General features: G+C 44.8%; 1 protein-coding gene across 1 annotated transcript; it reads left to right on the plus strand.

Annotated features, from left to right (window-relative positions):
- The first annotated feature begins 1,643 nt into the window (after nucleotides 1–1,643).
- On the plus strand, nucleotides 1,644–15,426 carry LOC147718419 (putative glutathione peroxidase 8-B). The gene is made up of 4 exons (XM_086967196.1): nucleotides 1,644–1,854; nucleotides 2,485–2,536; nucleotides 14,620–14,828; nucleotides 15,368–15,426. Exons 1-4 carry the CDS (start codon nucleotides 1,644–1,646, stop codon nucleotides 15,424–15,426), a joined length of 531 nt encoding a protein of 176 aa, XP_086823322.1.
- The last annotated feature ends 1,978 nt before the right edge of the window (nucleotides 15,427–17,404 follow it).

The raw sequence follows: 17,404 nt of genomic DNA on the forward strand, positions 1-17,404 counted from the left end.
AAAACATAAATTGCCATTTATTGTAAAAAGACATCACTAATAAAAACATATCACACTAAAACTTAACTAACCAATAAAATCTAACAATAAACAAACTTAACCAAAAAAAAACCCCAGCAATTAAATCAACAATATAAAAGGCACAGAGATGTTATCAATTTAATACTGCAAAAATGACAAAAGGTGCAAGACAATGAAATTCTGCCAGATTCTCTGACCAGATCCTGAAAAAGGACACATATACATCAAGTAAAACTAATATACAAGCTACAACTTAATTAAAATTAAAATTGTAAAATACCAAATAATTAACAAAGAAATCTCTAATTTTTATATCTCTACATGTACTCGCTAAAAGTGAATTCTGCATCTTCGAGAAAGTGTTAACATGTCCAAAAAAACACCAATCAAAAAACAAAAAAACACAATAAAAAATGTGTATATGTAAATTGTTATAAAAAACCCTAAAACCAAATTAAAAAAACAACCGACAAATAAGCATTTAAAATAAAACCAATGCTCCTTTTTTACGTCTCGCCTGAGTCAGTGCATGCGCTGCTCTGGCGAGACATTTAGGAGTGGAGTTTTCAAAGTGCTGCTTTTGCTGGCGACAAGCTTGCGGTTATGCGCGAGCTCGCGCACAGCCGCCATCTGGCTTCCGAGCACAGGCACCATCTCGCGGGCACCCTTGCAGCCGGTAATCACTTTCGCGGCAGCGCGGCCAATGCACCACTCGCACTCAGCAGTCCCCCTTGGGCACAAGCAGGCATCCACTTCGACCTCCTGCTCGCAAGTGTGCGCTCCACTCGTCACTCGTTTTTTTGGGTGCAAGCACAAACACCATGTTCAGATGTTACTCCTTTTCCTCGTCTTTTCCTACTTTCTATTCCTTCTTCTTTCTAGTCTTCCTCTCTCTTTCTCTGAATCAGTCTGATGATAAAAAAAAAAAACCAAAAAAAACAAGATGATGGACGAAATGTTGCTCAATGGCAAAACATTCACCCCCAGTCACAGATCTGGGTTTAATCCATTGTTATTTTGCTCACCAAGCCACCCCAGTTCAGACATGGTCATATGCAAATCAGTCTTGACCCTGTGCCTCATGGGAACAGTCCAGCCCGAACTGCCAAGCTATGTCTTTCCTGGACCGGAATCAAGCATCCTAGCACCGGTTTCTGGCTATCAGCCGTCTTCAGCCAGGATAGCTTGACTCCAGTGGCTTAGTGAGCAAGGGACCCACCTCTGGGCATACACTTCCCACATAGGGTGAACAGCAAAACACACAAGATGATGGACGGAATGTTGCTCAATGGCAAAACATAAAAAAATAAAGCCAGCCACCCCACAAATTAAACACTGCATTCAGATACTTGTTGTTTTGATCTTCCCCTTGTTACACAGGATTCCACGTCCAGATGCAAAGAGAGAGGAAGGGCGATTCATGCCCCTCCCCTTTTGTACAGACAGTTGAGACAGCCTATCACGTGCGTGGTGTGAGCAGCAGCTCATCGCATCTGTCTGCTCTCTGAGGACCGTGTGCGGTAGCTGCTGAAACGCAGGGCTTGGGGGCTCGTGTTACAGCCCTCCTCCCTGGCCCTGCTCACATTCCAGGCCTGCCCAGACACCCCTAGTAATGCACCAAAATGGAGGACCTCTCGGCTCTTCCACTGAAGCACGCCGTCTCCAAAGTCAGGATGTTCCTGGTTCTCCTCTCCATGCTGCTGTGCACAGCGTTACTGTGCCTGCTGCAGCTCAAGTTCTCGAAGTCGAAAAGGAAGGATTTTTATTCTTTACAAGTAAAGGATCTAAAAGGAGGGACCGTCTCTCTGGAGAGGTATCAAGGCAAAGTAAGTTGTTTCCATCTGAGGCTGAGAGCTACTAGGCACGCATCTATTTTACGTCACTTGTGTTGAAAAGCCAAGCGCTTTGTATAACTATCGAATGTGTGAAGTGGGCAAAGTAAAAGTCCAGCCGTGATTCCTTTTACTTTACTTCCAGTTTTCGTGATATAAAAAAAAATCTGACACGTACCACTTTCGGAGAAACAGAAGATGGGGGCTACATCTGACAGGGGTTGTCCGTGATTCCGTATGTGCTTGAAAGATCTCTGCAAAGCAAAGAAAAGGAAATTAGTTGAATGCACTTAGGACAATGCTGATAAACTATTTCTACAATGCTGTCAGTTTAGTGGCTTTTATAAAGTTAGCCTGTCTGTATATGTGAATAAAAATAATGTCTCGCTGGTGGCATTGTCTATGTGAAGATTGCATTGTAACGTAATTGCATTTATATACTGTTTTCCTACTCCTGACATGACGTTAAAGCGCTTGATTAGAACACTTTGCCTCTATAGCATTAAGCTATGGAGGTTTATACCTACATATCCAGTTATGTTTAGCTGTGTATATTTTTCGCTGCACAGCCTGGGATGGTGTATGTTCATGTGTTTCCATAGAGTTACTAACCCCGTTATTTGCCCCCAAGCCTCCCTGGTTGTAAACATGGCTAGCAAATGCCAGCACACAGAAAGGAGCTACAGCAGGGGCGGCTGGTGACATTTGAAAGTGGTAGGGCGTAAAATGATTGGCATACTGCGCCGTGAGCCCGAACCACCATAAGAGAACATTTTGAAAAAAGTGAAGAAAAATGGTGCACTTTCAAGCAAATTTGAGAAAGCAGGAAGGTTAATAAAGCAATTGCCAACAGTCAGCAGACAGTCACTAACTCACTACACGCACCAGCACTAGGTCTAGTGTGACTGTGTGTGCCGGTGACGTTGGCTGTGCTGCGCCTGGGACGTCACCACACACACAGCCATGGCCAATCGCTACTGCATGGCTTCACTGAAGTCACACAGTGATTGGCCATACATATGTAATGACAGGTACACAGGTATTACTGCACAGTAATTACCACAGTATGTAGAATGATAATATTTAAAGACTGTAGAAGTGGGTGCCTTAATTCCTCCATCTCTCCCTTCATTCTCTGCTCAACCTGCCCTTCTTTCTGAACTTGGCCTTTCCATTGTAGCAGGGATTCCGTTCTCCTACAGAACTGTGCATAGAGACCTGGAACCTCGGTGAATTAGGATGGTCCAAAACTCACCTCAGTATCCAAAATCCCCTTACCGAGCTAGCTACAGTGTCTCATTGGTCATATCAAACTCCCAATGCTTAGACAAACCAGAACATGAACTTAGAATACCTCAGGTATCGTGGAACACATGAACACTCTTTCGTTATATAATCATCACAAACCAGAACATGGAGTCAAAGAGGACACGTGCATGTTTGAAATATTTATTTACTAATGCAAGGTTCTCAAACGCAGTATCTTGTATAATACTAGCAAACATATTATAAGCAACAAAGTTATCAGCATAGTTATTAGTCCATAAAAGGCGAAAGGAGACAGCATACTAAGATGCTGGAATTAATAGAAATTAACAATGTCTAATTCACACCCTCCCTATTTAGCATAGTATTTTATATCTATGAAGGTCTCATTTGGGTTTTAGCAGGGCGGGCCCATACCTCAAAATCTCAGTGGCAGGAGGATCACATCTTCTTCCACCAGCTCTCAAGTGTGTTTTTGTGCGTTCAGCACAACAATATAAAACTCGCCTAGAGCCAGATTTTGGCAACAGCATGTGTGTTATGTCTATAGGGGTGCGAAGATCAGACCTTACAACAACACTGGGTTAAGTTATCCGTGTAGCCTTCAGCACTCACTGTGCAGACAGAGTGCAGAACAAAACTGATATCAGAGCAATAACATATTATTTCTCTAGTGAATCACGAAGCTCTTCTAGGTTGAAAGCTAAAACAACAATTATGTGTTGTGTGCAAAAGTGAAGCAAGAATGAAAACGGCGTGCAAACATTTAATAAACTCATGCTAACTTAACACAGTATGTAGAAAAGAAGTAGCTATATGATACCCCCCCAATGATCAGAGCACTGTCAGAAATCATGTAAAGTCAGAACCAGGAAGGGGTTTTAACCTGAAAACAGAGTTCAATAATAATGAGCTAATCTATTCTCCAAACGTATATATGAAGGCCTTTATGGGCCAAGCGTAATTGTTCCAACCTTTGAAAATATAAGTCAATAGGTTTGGGACGTATACAAAATTTTCACACGTGAAAAAAGGCACTGTCCAAAAATATAAAAATGTACGTGCCGAAATAAGTAAACTCCATGGCATCTCACGATAGAACTGAATATGCAAAATATGCAGCCACAGCCTCCAACATGAAATCACTGTCATCATCCGAAAACAGTTCAGCCATCCAATTAAGTAGTGGGAAGGAACATACGTGCTGCTCCGTCACTGGATCCTCTATTAACATCAGAGGACAACTCGGTGGGTTCTCAAGAAAGCTCCTTGCCAAGAACTCATGCGCCGCTGTGAGTACATCCCAATGACCCATTAGTCCATGCATCGCTGCCAAGGCCATAATCCTTTCGCCAGAACAAACCAACTCGTGAACAACTACGGGGCTCATCAGATGATTAAAATCGACGTCAGGAGACACCGTCAAGCAGAGACACAAATCAAGGGCCCAGTGGAAATCGCAGCTCAAGCAATGAAACACAGGCTGGACACATGTGAAATAGGAAAATCGAAACGATAATCCAAATGCCGTGCTTAAAGTCGCAAGCGGCAGGGTGCCATAGTAATCAAGCATCCGGTTGCGCAACAGTGACAGGAGGGGCTCTTCTGCTCCTAATGCAGGATGGGCATCCATTTGTAATAAAACAAAATATCACCAATACGCCTGCAGCTAAAGCCAGCAAGACAGGGAAGCCTCCAAACAAACTCGAAAAAATTGAATGAAAGAAAGCAGGGATTACCCCAAATATTTTTTCAAATGAAGGCACGAGACCGCTGCTAACTAATTTAAAAAAGTGAGCACGGCCGGAAGTGGAGGAGGCATTAAAGATTTGATGAACTAGCTCGCTGAGATGTAACGGTAAATCAGTATTTAAAAGCGCCTGCACTTCTGTGCATGTGTTAGCTATGTGAAGGACGAATGTTTCTCGGGCCGAACTCAGGGCCACCACTTTCTGAGACAAAAGGGCTCTTATTCTAGTCATACCATTGAACGCTGCCTTCAAGGTTGGGATGCGCGGCCAGATGGAAACATCTGAATTCCCATGCGTAGGGGGGATACAGAACGTTTTTGCAGCACACAACACGTTCCGATACAGTTACCACATAAGCGATACCAACAATTAAACTACAACACTCCTCGTTATTCAACAGCAAATAACTACCATTTGCCAGAAGCGTAAACGTGGGAGCAATTGCACGAACAGGAGTCCCTTTTAACACACAGGATAGATTAGGTCGTTCCTGGTTACAGGAACCATGTAACTGGATGTGTCTGCATATTAATGAATGGTCAGGGGACTCAGTGCATTCCTCCCCATTAAGATAAACTTCTTTACCGTCTTTCAGGCACCTATATGTGAAAGGAAGAGACCATGTCTCATGGAGGAAGGCACCCCCTAACGGTTCAGAACGTCCTATTGCAACATATCGCATACAACTAGAGAATTTGTACAAGGCGAATGGTAATGAAATTAATCCATGGATAAGCCACGTTGCATCAGTGGCCTCAGCAACAGAGAACGGTAAAGATTCCAACCTTTCAATGTGTAACATAGAAAATGATGCATCACGCATTGAAAGCATGCGCTGTTTGTCAGTCAAATTAAACGGGGCAAAGAGGGAGGACACGTTCATGTAATTCCAGGGCACACGGCCAGACTTAAGAGTCAGCAGAGTCCACGCAAACTGCATTACAGAACGCAATTGATTTTGGCCATGGTATAACACAGACACCTCATCATTTACAATATCAACCACTGAAGAAACTATGTTATTCAACGTGTATATGCGGGAAGAAAGCATGTTAATACTGTTATCGACAACTGCAAGCACCTTTTCTAAATTAGCTTGATCAATAGCCCTCAGGCGCTTAGCAGCCTCAATTTGTGAAAGCTTCCAGATTTCATTGTAAAAAGCATAAATCCAACGTTTAGATCTACCGCTAGCCGGGCCTTTTATAAAATCATTTAGATCCACATCATCAGTTAGCCTAGAGAGATGTAATTTAACAGCAGCTAATGAAGAATGTTGTAACCAATTCTGACATAATTTGCCAACTGAGTATGTTGTAACAGTGTGGTCAGGATCAAAACGTGGATCAGGCCTGACTTGTGTAAAACCTTCAGTTAAACCCATAAAGCGATGCTGGCAAGAGTCAGAGCTTCTGTGCCACAGCAGCCAACCCTTCGGATCAAAACTGGATACATTAAAGGATGCATTATGTAGTAATGTTTGCAACTCTCGAATGGAAAACTTTGTGAAATTATCCCAACCGGAATATTCTTCCAAATCAGGGACAGCAGGGGTATTTAACTTTTTTGAAGTAGCCAATCCAAAGCACGTTGTCTGAGAAATAGTAGAATTCAAAAACAACATGTGATTCGGGATGAGACATGCACGGTGCAAAGCCTCAGTGCCTTGTACCTGCCAACTTTTAGAACCCCAAACCGATTTAAGGTCAATGGCTTCCTTCCATAGCTCGTAGCCCTCTACAGCTAACTTTTCTAGAAAGGACTTCGAATACAATAATTTAGTATCGGTAAGTCTAACTTTGGACATGGGCTTCTGTGTCATCTTAAAATAAAAGGACTCAGGACTTGATTGATTAAAGTCGGTAAAGTAAGTGTACTTCTTCAAAAATGTACTGGAGCCACCCTGTAATGGTGCTGGGCAATGTTCCCATTGTGTGTAATTTACAGTACCCCTTCTGGAACTTGATTTCTGCAGAAAATGGTTACCAAAATGTTGAAAGCAAAATAAATCACCATAATTAGCAGACTCTAAATATAAATCTTCAGCATCAAAGGCAGCATAATATTTTAAATCAGAGAATAATGATTCTACGGCCTGAACATTCCAATCATCAGAACGTATGTTTTATTTTACCACATCCCCCATGTTCACTCTCAGTACATTTGGGACCTTAACCACCTCAGTGGGGCCATGAATTTGAAATTTAACTGCATCCCACACAATCCCATCAAGAACTGGCCAAGCTGTGATGTTAACAAAGTTCAAGTCTCTTTTAACTCTGTGTGCAGAATGTGAAGAGGAAAAGGGGGCCAAAGTTCCATTAAGATGCCGAATGCATGTTCTCTCCTCGACATAGTGTCCATTCATGAGACGGAAAAAATAAAACACAAAAGCAAAACCAAATGACATAAAAAGGTATACTGAAAAAAGCATTAGCCAAATATATGTCCAAGGGGGAACCAAAAAATGTTTCTTGAATAAAGAGGCATAAATTGCATAACATGAGGGTTTTGTCGAAGTCACTGAAGCAGAGTCAAATGAGAATCTTGAGTCTGTGGCCAAACGTGTTTGTAAGTCAGGCATCGATAAATCAGCAGGATAGGCATAATCGAGGTCATCAATGTTATTAACTGGGAAAGTGTTCAGTAAAGGACTGGAAATGACAGGCATCTCGAGGGCCACTTCTGGATCAGCAGCTGCAGTAATGCCCAAAACAGAATTTCTCATCATCGAAGGACAGGAGACTGCCGGTGTCATGCTATGAAGAATCGGCCACCATGTGTATCTTGACATTGTCAATTGAGATAAACCTGTTTTCCTTACGACCTGGAAGTGGTGGTAATACGACTGTTCTTGTGCCCTTCACTCCAAGAACGGGGACCGGTGCTCGATAGGAAGGACCAAATTCTTTCTTGTTATCGATCTTCTCTCGAACCAGTTCTCCAATTTTGGGTAGCCAGCCAACTACCGGGATCTGCAACGCATCATCCGATGTGGAGGGCAAATGTTCCTTTGCAAGACTGTCTCTGGTATTGTTCATCTACGTCAAAGGCCGTGGCTTGAGCCACGCAGTCTAGACCGTCGAGGTCAGGGACATACATCTTGATACCAAAGAGCATTTCGTACGGGGTCCGCCCACCCAGAGACCTTCTAGGGAGATAATTAAGAGCACGCTGCACGCCATTGAGGTGAGCCAGCCAGTTTCTGCCAGTGCCTATAACTCGAGCTGTCAAAGATTGCTTTAAGTCACGGTTCATTCGTTCCACTACACTATTACCCTCAGGTCTGTATGGAGACGAAAACTTGACTTGGACCCCCAACTAAACCCTAGCATCCTTATACGCCTTAGAGGCAAAAGCCGGACCCTGATCCGAATGGAAGGTACCACAGGCAAAAATCCCTACAAAGACACGCAAATCTCTTATGACAGTCCGTGAATCAGCGCTACGATGGGGCCATACCCACACAAAGCGTGTGCATGAGTCAACTGCTACTAAGATGTACTTATACGCAGTATCAGAAGAAAAAGGACCGCAGTGATCTAAATAAACACAACCTAGTGGTTTATTAGAAATGTACAACTGTGTCTGTGGCAGACGTGCAGCGGTCGAAGGCTTAATCTGCTGCCAAATGTCACATTGAAGGACATAATCGCGCGTCTGTTTATACAGTCCCCGCCACCAGAATCGTAGTTGTAGCTGAGTTACAGTGGCTGAGACGCCCGCATGTGCAGACGCCACACCTTCATGCGCCGCTGTAATCAACATAGCCCTGCGATCCAAGTTGGGGATCAGCCGTTCCCCAACATCAGGAATTTTCACATAAGGAACCTTGTCGGGACTTAAGTGCTATGTGTACTTTGAAGGGAAACCCGCAGGATATTTACCTCCCTTCTCAGTGGCAGCAACAGCCGCCAAGATGTCATCATCTATTTTACTTTTGGACCGTGTAACTGCTGCAACTAAATATTTAGATACTGCTGATTTCGCTGCTTCATCAGCAAGCGAATTACCGACAGCGTGGACTCCCACACGCTGATGGCCAAGACTATGAATCACAAACACAAATGGCAACTGCTCGTTAAGCTCAGCCACTCGGACCCAGATCATTTTATGTTTTATTGTGCCACCCTTGGAATCACGAAATTCATTCTGAATCCAAAAGATTAAGTTCTCATTGTAAGACTGGACACAGTAGTAAGAATCACTTACGATAAGAGTACTCACCCTAGGATCTGCGTACTCCAATGTAAGCATCAGAGCACGAAGCTCTGCTAATTGTGCAGTGCAGTCTCCAAGTGTCTGCGTGTGCACGACACTGGACTTGAACTCATCGTTCACCATGGCACCGACCACAATGGCGCATGCGGAAATGTAGGCATGTTTAGAGCCATGGGCAACCTGCGCCGAACCATCTGTGTAAATGATGCAATGGAAATCCTCCAGGGGTCGCATTGCTAATGGAGCCGGATGAACAAATTCATACTGTAAGTACTCCTGCGACCGTAATGTGGTGTCAAAGATAAACGTGACATCCTGAGATGACAAGGACGCAGCCCATTGAATCCACCGAGGGTGCAAAGCTTTAGAATTAGGTACACTGGCTTCTGTGACTGCCTCCAAGGCAGGACACGGGGTAACAACCAACATGCGCTTCCCCTGTGACAGGGCACGTTCCTTAAGAATAGCCATCTGCACAGCCGTCAAAACTTTTTCCACAGTGGAAAAGCGCAATTCAGCCGAAGTGTACAAGTGTGATTTGTAAGCAATAGGTACTGTGCCTCCTTCATTGAAAGTCAGGTACGTGAAACCTACCGTCCCAGGGATAATTCTTATCACCAGGTTGGTCTGATTATCACGAGTCAGTAAGAATTTAGAAGCGAGAAGATCAGCCTGCAAAGACTGCAGTATAGCCGAATGCTCAGGCAGCCAGCATGATTTGGTAAAAGATGGTTGTATCAAAGCATACAAAGGCTTGATACGCTGGGCATATTCCGGAATGTAAGTTCTCCTGAAATTCAAAAAGCCCAGTAAAGACTGTAATTTTTTCAGTGTTGTCGGAGCGCGCAACTGAGCGCATTTCTCCAGGAAGTGAGGAGCCAATCCCTTTCCTTCATTGTTAAGCTCGTAGCCCAGAAACAACACCGTGTACTCTGCAATGTGCGATTTTGCAAAGTTAAACTTGTAACCGAGATCTGCAAAGTTACAAATTATTCTGTTTACTCGACACAGATGCTCCCATAGTTCGTCGTCTGTGAGATATATGTCATCACCATACAAACAAGCATCTGGGTCGATCCTCTCCAAAAGAGAGACGATGCGGGCGGAAAAAACACCAGGACTATTCTTATAGCCCATAGGCAGACACCGAAACATTTTTTGCACACCGCCGCATGTGAAGGAGGTCCATTGGGAACTTAGACCATCCAATCTATGGGCATAAAAACCATTGGAAATGTCAAGCGTGGTTTTAAAACGCTTATGCACAAGACTATTCACTAGGGCAGAGCTGTGAGTATTCTGTACTGCACAGTTACCGCAATGCGAGTTTAAATGCCGGTAATCCAAAACCAAACGATATGAGCCGTCAGGCTTGTTTACAGTAAAAAGAGGGTTATTCATCGGTGACACACACGTTTCAATTACACCTTGATATTCCAATTGTTCAAGGATTGCCGCGACGGAAGCTTTCGCTTCACGTCGTATAGGATATTGAGGTTGAGGCTGCGGTTGAGACCGCAAAGGAATCTCGTGGCTTGGGGACAATTTATCCCAACCACACTGATTGCGGCACACAGCTGGCGCCAGAGCTAGAGCCCACTCTTCTGCAAAATGCAGCGCATCCTCTTTCGAGACTGTGTTCGCGAAACAGGTGGGGGCCAGTTAGCCTCCGAAAGCAAAATGTCATATGTAGACAAAAGATTTTCCCAAAATACCCCTTTTATGGTTCGTTGTATGTCACATTCTATCAACAGGACAATTTCAAAAAGTCTATCAGGGGGAGCAACTCTGGTGTCAGCTGTTTCAATGACAACATAAGTTTCAGTCGCTGTCACCTTCAGTAGTGGACGGAGCGCCTCTCTCACTATGGTAATCTCCGCCGCGCTGTCCAGCAAGGTCAGAGCCCACGTCAGATTCCGAAGCCGCGTTCACACTATCTGGGGCATATCGATGCGCTGTTAAGTCTGCGACTTTCTTCTTGGCAAACTGTGGTCTCCTAGGAGCAGAGTCTTCCTGCTTTTCTGCACCGTTCCTCGGGCGGGGCTGGTCACGTCCTTGCTGGCCACCCCGACCTCTGCCGCCCCGTCCCCCACCGGTCGTCAGAGCCAATGAGTCCTGAATGGAACGAGGAGAGCGTTGGTCAGAAGCCTGAAATCGATCAGGAGTCTTAATCGTCGCGCGGTCGCGCAAGTCATAAACACGTTCCGGATGCGTAGGTAACGGAGACGCAGGACAAAAATCCTGTGTTTGTTGTTGAGGTTGCTTTTCCTGTTTCTATTTTTTAATCCAATTTTGTTTTTTGGACTTGGGCTGAACTTCCGTCTCCGAAGTTTGTCCCTGAGGCTGCTTTTTATCTTTAACAGAAAAAGGCTTAACACCCTTACAATTGCGACCCACAGTTTTATAAGCCGCCACAATAATCTTCGCTAACTGTCGGGGTTTCTCTGCCTTGGGAAGCACCGCCAATGTGTTAGCAACCTGAAAGTTCACTGCATCCCCCTTGACATTAGCAAGGATCAGATCGCAAACTACATCAAAGGTGCCACACAGGCGCATGCCCAACTCGACCGCAGATTCCGATCCGTGATCATCTTGAACACGTTTAAGGACCGAAAACAGCACGGACATAGACGGGGTGCCGTAGCACCGAGCATAGACCACCACAAAAGTCTTACCCCAGGTCTCACAGTCAACGAGCTCAGGGGCCAAATCCTTCTGCAAACTAAGCATAAGAATCCGGTGTTTTTCACCAGGAGTCGTATTAGGAAATACAGCTTCCAGCTGGTCAAATTTCTCGGCAAGCCAGAAAGGAAAATCATCCTCCTCCTGGGGCTTCTTGCCCATAACGGCATTGACCATGACAGAACTGATTTTCAAACCACCCTGTCCTGCCGGAAGCGCCGCACCCCACTGGGCTCCACCCGGAAGATTACGGCTTATGTAATGCACTATGGCTCTAATCACAGCAATCACGACTACATGTAGTCGACGCAGTTCACCCAAGTTACAATTGCCGTGTAGAGGATGAGGAGTAAATCCAGCCAAGACAGGCCAACTAGTGCCTGGAATGGACAAAGGACCTAACCTCGGAGCGGTTAAAGAATGGGGTAGGGCACCACCAAACCAAACTCCATGCTGCCAAACATCAATAGGAACTTCCTGTGCTCTGTACGGAGTATACTCATTAGGCACAACCATGGGAGTGTACGTGTGGAAGACGCCTGAATTTGCGTCCACCGCCGGAAATGTCACCCACGAATAAAAGAGTTCGTAAGGGTAAGCATGTTCCGCACTCACCACCATAACCACAGCCAAGCCTTCAAGAGGAACATTGTAAGCCCGCAAATGCTCTTGCACCGCAATGTGACTATGCTGCGGAATGTCCACGGCTTGAGCCATGACAGCACAGGAATGAGAAAAACAAAGTAAACTTTATAGCACAACTGGGTAGTAAATCAAGGAAACCGTTTTAGTAAGAATCAAGCTTGAAAGGACCTATTTCAAAAATAGGTAAGTTTTTCCGACACCACCGTTTTCCGGAAACGACAGTGAAGGGGTTAAGGTTTGAATGATATCCTACTCGAGTGTCCTGATATAAGGCCAACAACGTATGGGCGCCATGTAGCAGGGATTCCGTTCTCCTACAGAACTGGGCATTGAGACCTGGAACCTCGGTGAATTAGGATGGTCCAAAACTCACCTCAGTATCCAAAATCCCCTTACCGAGCTAGCTACAGTGTCTCATTGGTCATATCAAACTCCCAATGCTTAGACAAACCAGAACATGAACTTAGAATACCTCAGGTATCGTGGAACACATGAACACTCTTTCGTTATATAATCATCACAAACCAGAACGTGGAGTCAAAGAGGACACGTGCATGTTTGAAATATTTATTTACTAATACAAGGTTCTCAAACGCAGTATCTTGTATAATACTAGCAAACATATTATAAGCAACAAAGTTATCAGCATAGTTATTAGTCCATAAAAGGCGAAAGGAGACAGCATACTAAGATGCTGGAATGAATAGAAATTAACAACGTCTAATTCACACCCTCCCTATTTAGCATAGTATTTTATATCTATGAAGGTCTCATTTGGGTTTTAGCAGGGCGGGCCCATACCTCAAAATCTCAGTGGCAGGAGGATCACATCATCTTCCACCAGCTCTCTGCATGCGAAGCACATCAAGTGTGTTTTTGTGCGTTCAGCACAACAATATAAAACTCGGCTAGAGCCAGATTTTGGCAACAGCATGTGTGTTATGTCTATAGGGGTGCGAAGATCAGACCTTACAACAACACTGGGTTAAGTTATCCGTGTAGCCTTCAGCACTCACTGTGCAGCCAGAGTGCAGAACAAAACTGATATCAGAGCAATAACATATTATTTCTCTGGTAAATCACGAAGCTCTTCTAGGTTGAAAGCTAAAACAACAATTATGTGTTGTGTGCAAAAGTGAAGCAAGAATGAAAACGGCGGGCAAACATTTAATAAACTCATGCTAACTTAACACAGTATGTAGAAAAGAAGTAGCTATATGACACCATCCTACCTTCTCTCTTCCTTCCTCCTTTCCTCTCTTCTCCTCTCCCATCCCCTACCCCTCTTCTCCTCTCCTCCTCTGCCGGTCACCCTCCCCAGCCCAGCCCGCCCCTCCTCTCCTTAGCTCCACTTCCTTCATGTACTCTCCTCCCCTTCTCTACCCTTCCCACTACCCTCCTCTCCTCCCCTCCCCTCAATTCTCCTCTCTCTATGCTGCGCTCTCTTCAATCCTTCTCCTCCCTCCCTCCCATCCTGTCCCCTCCCCTCCTCAGCTCTCCTCTCCTTCTCTTCCCTTCCTTTCTTCCCATTTCCAGAAGGGGCCCTGGCACTCGTCTCCCAGGCCTCATAGTCAGTTTTCCAGGCCTCCTCCTAATGTTCCGTTTCGCGCTGACACGAGTTTTATCATAAGAGGTGCGAGCCGGCAATTAGTCTGCGCGAGTGTTGCAATGAAGGACAACATAAATAGAATAACTTCAAGTGTGAAGTTTATTGCAAGATAGAAAAGTTGAGGTGGTCACAGTGACGACGTGACGAAGCCAGCCAGCAGTCAGACTCAGCAGACAGTCACTGAACTCACTACACGCACCAGCACAAGGTCTAGCGTGACTGTGTGCGCCGGTGACGTGGCTGCACTGCGCCTGGGGGGAGGCACAGTTAGTATTCGCCCTGATCGCCCATTTAGACCTGGCGGCATGAAGCAGCACCCTTGGGTCCCTTGTAAAGGTGGAAGCCTGTGCTCTGCGCATGCTCGGGCTGGTTATAGCCTGTGCCACTCAAACAAGCTGCCGCAGCCCAGCCGGTGTCGCCCCACCCCCAGGCTTCAGCAGCGTGACGCGTGAGGTGAGGAAGGAGTCGAGGACGGAAGGTCAAGGTAAGGAGCATTGGCAAATACAATTGCATTTTGCCTGCTTAGCGTGCGTGCATCCATGTGGCTTAGTGGGGCTACGCCCCAACGCCCCAATGGACGCACCGCACCTGGCCGGGAGCTGCAGGAGCTGCACAGAGAGCTCAGCCCCTCCCACTTTACAGTCCTAGCCTTTCCCTGCAATCAGTTTGGAGAGTCGGAGCCAGGCTCCAACCAGCAGATCGCAGCTTTCGCCTCCGGGAACTACGTGGCCACCTTTCCCATCTTCGGCAAGATTAGGATTCTGGGGACGGAAGCCAAGCCGGCCTTCAGATTCCTTTTAGGTAACTGACTCAAAACACACCACCTGCTTCTGGTAAATATCCTACATGTATCCCAATTGTGCATGCCCCACACGTGTGTTTTCTGATAGGTTTTAAAAGGCAAAAATGCTAGTTTAATCACATTTTTGCTACGAAGAATTAATTTGGAAAACAATTGCACGCTTCTTTTAGTGATTGCTTACAGATAGCTTGAACATGTGCGCTGGAAGCACACTGAGCCATCATATCAGCCGGGGTGTACGTCCCCGTTTAAGGCCCTCATTTAAAGTTTGGTGACGTAGATGCCAGATGGCTGCAGTAGCATGATTTAGCTGAAACATGGCGCCAGGTTCATCGTGTCACGACAGCACGGTAGAACTGCTGTCACTTATGTCAATGAATCAGGGGTCTTGTAAAGCGCTACTACTCACTCATAAGGGTCTCAAGGCGCTGGGGAGGGGTGCTGATTCACCGAAGGCACTGTGTTCCAGTCGATGAGCCAGGTCTTGAGGTCCTTCCTGGTTGACTTCTAATTTCTGGATCTCTTTCCGTTCCTGCAGCATTTTCTCCAACATTCTATAACATTCTCCAGAACTTTGAAAAAGAAGCATTGGCATAGCCAATAGGTCTCGCCTTATAATGTGTTTAGCCATGCAACGGTTGGTGTTGTTGCACCAAGAATATTGTGCTGCATAACTAAATACTTATAAGGTCCAAAAAAGCGAGACCTATTGGCTATGCCAATGCTTGTTTGTCTTCCAACATAAAAGAAAGCACCAGCTCCACATTACAACACCCTCAGTAGAACAAATGCAAAAAAGGGTGCAACCTCTTAGGAGAACATGAATGTAAATATAAATAATAAAATCGATTGCGCGATTTTATAAGTAAATAACAAACATATAAAAATGAATTGTAATTCTTTATACAATTGCACTATTTTCAGGCATAATGACAGAAAGCTCAAGATACATACCATCACAGAAAGGGTAGCAAATATTAAGTTACATGGGCAACACCTACAACCAAGAAAGTAGATCAATGGAAAATGTGAATTAGAAATGTACCAAATCTAATGCATACTATGGGAGGACCACTAGAAAATATGATGTTATGATTAATATAAGGGAACATAACCACCCCTCAAATGTGAGAGAAATAGAAGTAAGGGAAGCATTGCAGGATATTAGAGAAGCAAGCACTAGCTCCAAGGAGCCCACAGTGAAAACCCTAAAAGCGATACCCTCTCAAGTCCGTGTACACATCTCAGGTCCACTACCACCTATACTCACTTTAAAACATTTAATTGCACAACCTAAAAAAGCCACCAGCGAAACCCCTCCTGCCTTTAGGAAATACCAAGATATTGAAATACCTGAAAACTTAAAAATTACACATAATGAGAAACCCTTCCTATTATATGAAAACCTAAACAATGATAGACGTAGCCTACCGCAGATAACTTACTTGAACTAAGCCGTTGTCAAACCTGGATGATGGATGGGACCTTCAAAATGTGTTGCTAACTATTTGATCAGATAACATCATACATGGTGAATATCAAACCCAAATATCCTTTTTATATATGCCCTACTACTAAATAAGCAAAGTAGTATTTACTACAAATTCTTAAACCACATTAAATACAAAACAAATAACTACTACCCATAAAAAATAATCATAGTCTTTAAATAAGCCATGGTTCAAACCATATTAAAAGTTTACCCACACACAGCCATACAAGGCTGTAACTGCCATCTCAATCAAAGCATATGAGACACCTCCAACAATCTGCACTATAGCCATGATTATGAGTTTGTCGGTCAGACCGTCCGAACACTGCAGCCACGGCCGCTAGACGACCGCAGTGCTGGCGGCCTTCTGACTGCTGTATTACGAGTTGACTGCGGGGCCCGTGGTGTGGCTGCGACGGTGGGCAATGGTTTTCCATATCTATTGATGCCTGTCTACATTTTGGCTGCACATATTTTGAATGTACCTGTTAGACCTGGCACCATTGGAGTGGGTCTACCTTCCATTTTTGCTGTTGCCTCATGTATTTTTGCTGCTGTTAGAGGTTTTGGGCACTGTACCACTGCTATCCAGTGCCACAGTGCAAGTGCTCCCTATTGTAAATTGATGTATTAATCAAAAGTTCCATGTCTGGCTATTTGGTTTACTTGTCAGACCCTAGTCTAGTGCACTGAGTGTGCCCAGGGCGTGTAAATCCAAATGCTGCTGGTGGGCCTGCAGCACTGGTTGTGCCACCCACAGAAGCAGCCATGTAAAATGTGTCTATGGTCTGCCATTGCAGAGCCTGCATACAGTCTGGTATTATCATGCTGACTGGGCAAGTGCACCCACTTCCCAGTCCCTAAACCGTCCCTTTTCTTCATATCAGTCACCCCTATAGTAGGCCCAAGGGCAGGGTGCATTGTAAGTGTAAGGTAGGACACTACCTGATGTGTGTGGCATGTCTGAATAGTGAATTACAGCCATTTTCGTTTTTCACTATTGCAAGGCTACCTGTTCTCCAAAGGCCAGAATGGGCTGTTGGATTGTTACATGTTTATAATCCTTACAGGCCCAGAGAACAT

This window comes from Lissotriton vulgaris, chromosome 4_1 (assembly GCF_964263255.1).
Source record: "Lissotriton vulgaris chromosome 4_1, aLisVul1.2, whole genome shotgun sequence".
NCBI classification, from domain to species: domain Eukaryota; kingdom Metazoa; phylum Chordata; class Amphibia; order Caudata; family Salamandridae; genus Lissotriton; species Lissotriton vulgaris.

Coding starts and splice junctions, on each gene's coding strand:
- LOC147718419 (XM_086967196.1), top strand. CDS start 1,644: ATGGAGGACCTCTCGGCTCTTCCACTGAAGCACGCCGTCTCCAAAGTC. Junction 1,855..2,484: donor GTATCAAGGCAAAGTAAGTT/GTTTCCATCTGA, acceptor TTTGCCCCCAAG/CCTCCCTGGTTGTAAACATG. Junction 2,537..14,619: donor CAGCACACAGAAAGGAGCTA/CAGCAGGGGCGG, acceptor CACCGCACCTGG/CCGGGAGCTGCAGGAGCTGC.